The 8,482-nt window shown below is 44.4% G+C and overlaps 1 protein-coding gene across 2 annotated transcripts; it reads right to left on the minus strand.

Moving 5' to 3' along the window:
• Positions 1-283: 283 nt before the first annotated feature.
• LOC103653149 (putative nuclease HARBI1) lies at positions 284-8,060 on the minus strand. Of its 2 annotated transcripts, XM_008680109.3 has the most exons (5): positions 4,157-4,935; positions 4,002-4,074; positions 3,844-3,899; positions 889-1,618; positions 284-802 (listed from the first exon to the last, which is right to left on the minus strand). In XM_008680109.3, the coding sequence occupies exons 4-5, from the start codon at positions 1,616-1,618 to the stop codon at positions 372-374; spliced, it is 1,161 nt and encodes a 386-aa protein (XP_008678331.1). In that variant the 5' UTR covers positions 3,844-3,899; positions 4,002-4,074; positions 4,157-4,935; the 3' UTR covers positions 284-371. The 2 variants fall into 2 exon arrangements, 1 of the variants encoding a protein (XP_008678331.1); XR_004857719.1 differs by lacking the exons at positions 284-802; positions 889-1,618 and adding an exon at positions 7,279-8,060 and having other exon boundaries at positions 1,628-3,899; positions 4,002-5,985.
• Positions 8,061-8,482: the final 422 nt, after the last annotated feature.

Here is an 8,482-nt window from a genome sequence, read left to right on the forward strand (position 1 = left end):
CCTCCTACTCATCGCGTATGCTAGAACATGTTTGGTGACGTATTGAGATCGTTCAGCTTTGAGAAAGGTGCGGTGATCAAAGTAGTAGGGCGTGTTTGGTTCGGCTTTTTTCTGACCAGCTTATCTGAAAAGCTGGCTGTGGGGAAAAGCTGGCTGTTAGGAAAAGCTGGTGGTTAGAATTTAGGTGTTTGGTTCGCCAGCTGTGCAGAAAAGTTGTTCGTGAGAATCTACGTGTTTGGATAATCAAATTCTGAAATTGCAGATTCTGTTCGAAGAAACGATAAAATGAAACCCATAACGAAGAAAAGGTCATTACACAATAATTAGTGCAGTTGATTACATCATAAGTCTCGTTACATTGACATACTTAACTACGCCACTAAAGCATTAGCAATTGCATCTCGAAAAGCACTCATGTCTAACTTATCAGATGTGGTACTACTACTCTCACCTAAAGGTACATCATGACTGCTGCTACTAGGTCCTACTTCATCAAAGTCTCTATCGTGTAGAGCACTCTCTCTAATGAAGTTATGCAATGTCATACAAGCAATAATTATCTTGGATTGTTTGGTAAGCGAAAAAGAAGGGAGACTAAATAGAACTCTCCACTTCATTTTAAGCACCCCAAACGATCGCTCTATAACATTGCGTAGCGAAGAGTGTGCATAGTTGAATACTTCTTTGCTACCAATAGGTTGCCTCGCATTTTGCCATTCAGAAATGTGGTACTTCTGACCCTTATAAGGTGCAAGGTAGCTCTTTCTATTTGGATAACCTGAATCGACAAGATAGTATTTACCTGCAGAAACATGAAATACATAAGTTCAATACGTAAGCCAGTAATTAATAGCATATGTCATAAAAACAAGATATATAATTGTATACCTTCTGGTGGCTGGGGGAACCTGTCCGCATAAGTTATCAAAGTATCTTGTACTACTCTAGTGTCATGTACGGATCTAGGCCATCCTGTGACAACAAATGTGAACCTCATATCGAAGTCACAAACGGCCATTACATTCTGCGATGTGTAACCGTGCCGTCCAATATATTTGGCTTGCTCTGAGGCCGGGACTGCCGCTGGAAAGTGACTACCATCAATTGCTCTTATGCAGTCCTTGAAGTGTGGCCAAAATCTCGCCTCTCGCAAACGCGGATGAATCTCGGTGAAATATGGGTCTTTGGGCTTAATGATGTCAGATGACATCTTAAACAGTGCATCAAGGACTTCACTATACTTGCGACTAATTGTTTCCAAGGAGTGACCAAACTTATTTTGTATTTGCCTAAAGGACTGTGGACCCCCACATGCCCACAAGAAAATGCCAAGTGCTTCCATAGTACTGACACCCCGGCTTGGAATCAGACCATAATTGTCCACCAATGTGTCATGCAATCGTCTAAACACAGTTCGTCGCATGTGAAACATATCGAAGCAGTCGTTACTATTCTCCAACGTTCTCTCCACCCATTGAATACCAGTTTCAACCAATGTTCTTCTAGGAACCTGACTGATATTCCTGCCCCAAACATCTACAGCACATATAGCAACCACCAATTCTGCATCTCTGTCATCCATTTCATTATCAAATGTGTGTGCAGCAGGGTCAGACATCTACATGCACATAAAAAACAGAGACATATTCATATGTAACAACACTTTATAAGTGACATATCAATGTACAACCACAGTTTACAAGCCACATATATATTCAGTATTCAAATGAGACAGAACGTTCACATTGTTCACAAGCAGACAACTCTGATTATTCAAATACAAGTTCAACTCGAATATCTAGAAAATTGTTTGAAAGGGAAACTGAAGCGCACGACAAGTTTATTACTCACAACAATGAAACGACAAGACTCATAAAACAGACAGAAACAACGGTAATACTGAATAAGCCTCTGTTGTCGGACCACCAGCAGCTAAGTGCACTTTTTAAGATCTATCTCGTAAGCATTGCGAAGCCAAGCGATCCTTCCTTCTTTTGTCTGCAAGTTTGCAAAAATATCTCTATACTTTTTCTCAGTCAATAGATGAGTGGCAAACAAATGTATTTGGCTGCCTTCTGGTGATCCATCATCCATAACTTGTTGCAACTGCTTTTTAATCTCAAGTCGAACAGAGTCATTGTCAGCAGAGGTAATGGACTTGTTAGTGGTCATTGAACGCGACTCAAAAGCCTCCACTAGTCTTCTCATGTACTCTTCCCTCGAATCTTTTTTCTTCTTTGGTTTTGGAGAATCATGGCGCATCTTACGCTTCCCACTAGCATTTGTGCAGGGGTCAGGTGTGCTGTTTTCACCCCCACCTAAAGTGGCTTCCAAATGATCATCAGATGATGAATTAGCATCCTCGACTCCAGGAACCAGGGTTCTTTCATTTGTGCAGACAATGGGTCCAAACATAACCTTTAGCTCATCCTCATTCTCTAGGGGGGTTGTTTTGAACATAATACAACCTGGCATTGCCTGCACCAACATGGTAGTTCCTAGTTTGAGATGGCCAAATACTATTGTTAGTCTACAAAACAAAAAAAAGATCTACTTCATTTTGCTTGGCCCACCACTCATCTGGCGCACTGATTGAACCAGTATGAGGGTCTCGACCAAGACCTGTAGCCCTTTCATTTAGAGTTTTCCACTAGGTGAACATTCTCTTCAACGAGTCCCACCTATTTTTCATTTGATCCCTTGTGTACGTGCGACCAGTGCGTTCCTTAAACTTTCTTATCAGGTTAGCATACCCTTCGGCGTTTAGGAATTGTTGTGGCCTGTTCCGTGCATTCACCTCTTCTACACATATTTCTGTGTAAATTTTTGTTGCTCTACTATCCCACTTAGCAATGACCTTGCCAGACTTGTCCATCTAGTGCAAAACAAGTGTAGACGATTGAAAATATGTATTGAAGTGCAGTTACTACGACAACAAAATGAACAGGTAATAATAACATAAAGTACTACCTTAAGGAGTCACATTCGTTTGCCATAATTACATATATAGACTGACCAAATTAAAGTGCTGGTGCACACAAAAGAACAGGGAACACTTCAGAACTGCGCAGGAAGCAAAAGGCTGATCTTTCCCTGTGACCCTAACACCTGCCTCTAACAAGTTCTAACTTAAACTTGATGACCTCGAACAACTTACTCTAACAAGGTCTAACTTAAACTTCATTATCACTAAACGATGGCATCTGGTCCGAGTCATATTCAAGACCCCAGAAGTTTGCAAAGTGATCAGCAAAGTCCCAATCTGGCCTAAGGTACTCGTCAGCTGGGGGTGGTGAGGACAAGGCTGACGGTTCGTAGTTGCTGTCACCCGGGTTGTTTACGTTGTTCACGATGTCTAGGTTCTCTTGCAACACCAGAGAGTCTTGCTCAAGCATGCAAGCAATGTCCTCCAATGCTACACGAAGTTTGGTAGCCTCAAAAGAGGTCAACCCGCGTCCTGGACGGATTGTTTCCCGAGCTACGGAAAATATCTTGTCCGCAATCTCTTGCATCCTTCCAATTGCCTTGTCGGCTATGGAGTCTGCTGAATCCATCTGATGTGGATTTAGGTTGTTAGTGAACTAACAAGGGGATACTAACTTGCATGTATTGACATCAATTGCGTTCTAACATGGACAACATTTGGTTGAAGCTACCATAGAGGTACTAACAAATACAAGTATGAACACGTACTATTAACAAACTTGTTGTGAACAAACAAACTAACAAGTCAAGACTCCAGAAATAATTGGGTTATACAACAGAACGATGGTAATCCCTGTAAACCGTAAACACATAATTTGTTAACCCATGGGGACTCTAACAATTTGTGTATGTAATTACCTTGGCTGTTGTTGATCTTGGAAGCGAATACGCAGATACCGAGTTGGTACGGATTTCTGAAGGCGACAATGAAGGAAAATTGATTTAGTACGTCTTGCATAGCGTTTACATGAACTGAAGTAGTAACTGCCTCCGGATCGAGGCGAGCAACATCCTACCTCGGAAGATGCCGACGCGACGGGGGGAACCAGAGGAAGACGGAGCGACGTCGCCGGTGTGAGTGAGCCAACGCTACGGACAGTAAACGGTCAAGTCTCCCACCGCGGCGAAGGTGGAGAATGGGAGGGCCGGATGGAGGAAAGAGCTCACGTACCTCCGACGACGGGGGAAGAAGGTTCCTTCTCGACGACTCTGAGGCTCGGCCGAGGGTGCACGAACCCTAGCGAAGACGGGATTGAGACGCCGCAGTGGAGAGGAAAACCAACGGACAGGAAAGGACGAGGTCGCCGAGGAGTGGGCCGTACCTGTTGCGGGGAGGAGATCGACCTGGCGGCGGTCCGTTGGGTGCGCAGCGGCGGCGGGTTCGTTGGCGGCGGCGGAGGCGCGTTTCGTCGCCTAAACCCTAGCGAAGTGGGTGGGGGCTTCCGTTAGAAGCGAAGTGAGGGCGGCTTCGTGCGGACTGTGTGCGCTCGGCTTCTATCCGAAGCGCTACGACGAAAAGCCGCCTCAGAAGCTGGCTGTTTGGATACAGCTTCAGCTTCTGGTGGCCAGAAGCCGCCCAGAAGCTGAAACAAACAGCCACGTAGTATTCTTTGTATTCTTTGTTTGGATGCATCAGCTTTTGTTTTGGTGTACTAATTTTTCCTGTTTATTGGGTAAACACAGCCATAGAAGGAATACAAAAATGCTTCTTCTGTCTATGTTTACCAGAAGGAACACAGGCCTCGCGACACTAGGTTTAACAGATATTTAGGGAAATTAAAGGGAGGTGTTGGAGTACATCTTATTTTTTTGGAACAAAATGTTTAAAGACGTCCCAATTTCTAATTATTGGGTGATATTTTTTAGGAGCTCTTGGAGATGCTCTAAGGATCGTCCTTGGCGCAAGTCAACTAGGAGACGCCACCTAGATCGAATCGAACTCCTCGATACGTGGCTCCACTTGAACCACATGTACTTCTCCTGTGGGGGTGTGAGACAGCAAGGGTGAGCTCACACATGTTCATCGATCAACAAGTTGTGGAGAATAATGTGGCATGAACTCGCAAAAGGTTGGAGTTCATGTGAAGTGTAAGGCTGATCAACAAAATAAAGGTTGAAGCTGAGCATTGCTTTTATAAGTTGGTCAAAATTTTATTAGCAGTTACTAAATGTAAGTAAATATCAAACCATAATAAAAATAATAATAGAACAAAATTAATAATAAATCCCATGCAAATGCAAATGCAAATGATAAATTAAGTTTAGGTTCCATATTTAATCATGCGAGAGTCCTAAGCTGCTCATGACCGTGAGCTCGGTTAGTATACCAGTTTTACACTCTGCAGAGGTTGTACCCTGTACCCACAAGTCGTGTATCCCATGTCGCTAGGATTTGCAAGGCCCTTAGACACTACCGAGGTGAATGGCTAGGGATCCACTACGAGGCCTTTACAAAGTTCCACTAGCTTCCGAAAACCCACTACAGTTTATGGGAAGAGCACTTGCAAGAATCCCTCGCCTGACCGCCATCGCAGTAAAATCAACCCGACAACCTCCTTGCATGCAACTCCCCTACTGCCCTTGCCCCTTTCGGGTAAGGTAGTCTTCCACTAGCTTTCCTAGTTAGTTGGCCAAGGGCGTCCCATTAAACCCTTGTGGTGGCACGTGTTTCTCAAGTTAAGCTCCATGTTCCAATTAACATTAATGATCTTGACATTAACATAAATAACATAACAGAATAATTGGAACATGGATATAATGAAATAATAATCCCAAAAACATATAAAGCAATAGCAGAAACTACCCATGTGATTCAGGGGTAACAAAGTAAACAAGATAAACAGACTAGGGTGACCTATTGGGTCTCATCAAAATTAAGTCTATGCATGAATAGTGATAATAAAGAACATTATTGGGTAAACAAAAGTGATCAAGGGCACAACTTGCCTGCCACTTGAGATTCCAGTAACCAAGGTGATCTTCAGGTGGCTCGAAAACTCTCTGCTAGTCGTAGCAATACAAACAAACATGGTATAGACAAAAATTAACATCCCACCAAACATAAGAACAAACTGAATAATAATAATATACGCGAAGATATGAGATCGTAGGAACGAGAACCACTAAGATCGGAGTTACGATTAAGGAGTTATGATTTTATAGAGGATTTATGTGATTAGAATATTAAACTATATCATAAATTGGTTAATATAAATCATATGAGAGGTTATTCTCTAAATAATTATCTCAACTTTAATCTAAGTTACAAATTGACCACATATCCTATTCTAGTAGGTTATAATGGTAACCAATTTAACAAGACTAACCTACACACGTTAAATAAAGATATAATTATAAAAGAATGTGACATGGCACAATAAATGTTGTTATAGCATAGTATATATTTATACAAGACTAATGCAACTTGAACGGATTAAATCGGAGTTATATATTTTAAGTTATGAATTTCTAAGGATTTTATGTGTTTTGTACAAGATTAAATAGGATATAAATTTTAATATGACTTTCATGTGAAAACAGTGGTACTAGATGATAAACCATAATATTACAAAATTATAGGAATTGGAATGAACTAATTTTGACTTAATATGAATTTTATATGAATTATACAAGTTTCTAGTATTGTTTTTTACTAAAAATCATCCTCTATAATTTATTATCTGATTTCTCTGCCCTCTGGACTATGCGCAGAAATACAGAGAAGAACAGGGACCACTACGTAAAAACACAGAGACTCAGAACTCTATGCTATGGACTGGGGGTTTATTTTCAAATAAGCTGAGGGCTCATATGTAAACGGTTTCGGGTGAAGGGGTATGAATGGATCCCAGCCGTTGGATTAGAGACTGGCGGTACAGAGTACACCGACCCCATCCCGAATCGGTACGCAATCAAGTCCGTTGGATCGCGATCCGATGGATCCAGATTCCTCTGCCTCGTATTAAATCCTACGCGCCAGCCATGCATCGGACGGTCCAGAATAACCAATCCAAGCGGTACTCTAAAAACTGATCCGAACCGTTCATCATAGATCGACGGTTACCGAGACATCCATGCACTACCATGATCCAGTACGCACATCACTGGATGGACGACGCTCAATCTACAACTAACCCGCGATGGCACCTAAACGGACAGGACGGCGATGCTAGCCACCCCACGGCGGTGCCATTACCGGCGCACAGCCGCCCGCCGTTCCGAGCGCGAATCCCCAAGTCCAAGTGACGGTAAATGGAGCAGAGATGAAGGCGAGTCATACGGAGGCGTTCTCACCGTTGGTCATGTCGTGGAGACCTCCACCCACGGTGGGCTGCGAACGATGGTGATACACAGGCGCCGATGAGGAATCCTGCTCGCCATGATTGTCCCTGACGCCCAATCGTGCCGCAAATGCTTCTAGTGCCCACCGGAGAACCTCCCCATGGCATCGGGGTTGGGGCGGTGGCCTAATCGGCAGACGACCGGGCGGACGGGTACGTTGGTGAGGAATCGCAGCCAACACAGAACTACGTCCCCACGGCCCATTGTCGGCCAACCCCGCCCGCGCCGGAGTCACGGGCTGGGCGTGCAGGTCGTCAGCTACGGCGGCCGCTCGTCGGCGAGGAAGCCCGGACGACGTGCGCCAATGGCCGAGCCGGTGTACGCCATTGCCACCGGGAACGGCACCACGACAGAAGTAGCGCCCGCCCCTAGAGTATGTATGGTGAGGACGCAGGTACCCGCGATCTGGTCGAGAACCAGTGGCTAGAGGGAGGATAGGGGTTTGCGCCAAGGAGGTAGCAGGGATGGGAAGCGGATAAATGGTGAGAGAGACAAAAAGAGTACAGAGAGGGCGATGACTTGTAGTGGGCGGACCTCTGGTCACGGGAAAACGGTTTATCTTTGAGCTTGCGGCTTGGGAGGCGGAGGGATCGCAACGACTTCAGCTGGCGACGGAATCGCGCGATCATGGAAGATCCGGTCAGCGAGATCCGGTTCTCGCGGGGAAGAAGCTCTGGCGTGGATTTGGGGGAGGACACGGAAGGAGCATTGCCAGCGTGGGTGTTTGGCTGAACAGCGGGCCCCGCGAACCAGAGGACGGGTGAGGGAAAGAGCGAGAGTGAGCGGCTGACCGGTGGTCCCATCGTGTCGGCGTGGCACGCGTGGTGAAAACGATGACAAGCGGGCCCCGCCTGCAGTGAGCGCGTGTGAGGGAGTGGGCCGGCACGCGCATGGGGAAAAAGAGGAATGGGCCAAAAGGCGCCCAGATCGGCCCAGGTAGGTTTTTCTCTTTTGTTTTTTTCGTTTTAGATTCCTACTTCAAATTTAAATTAAAATCAGTTTCAAATTCTAGTTTAAATGCAACATCCAAAATATCGGTATGAATGCAAGGTATATACTTTTATATAATTATATATTTATTGTTTCATTCCTTTATTTAGTTAAAAGCTCTAGGTATATTATGTATATATATTATTTCATTTTAAGAAACTATTAC

Source organism: Zea mays, chromosome 4 (assembly GCF_902167145.1).
Source record: "Zea mays cultivar B73 chromosome 4, Zm-B73-REFERENCE-NAM-5.0, whole genome shotgun sequence".
Taxonomy (NCBI): domain Eukaryota; kingdom Viridiplantae; phylum Streptophyta; class Magnoliopsida; order Poales; family Poaceae; genus Zea; species Zea mays.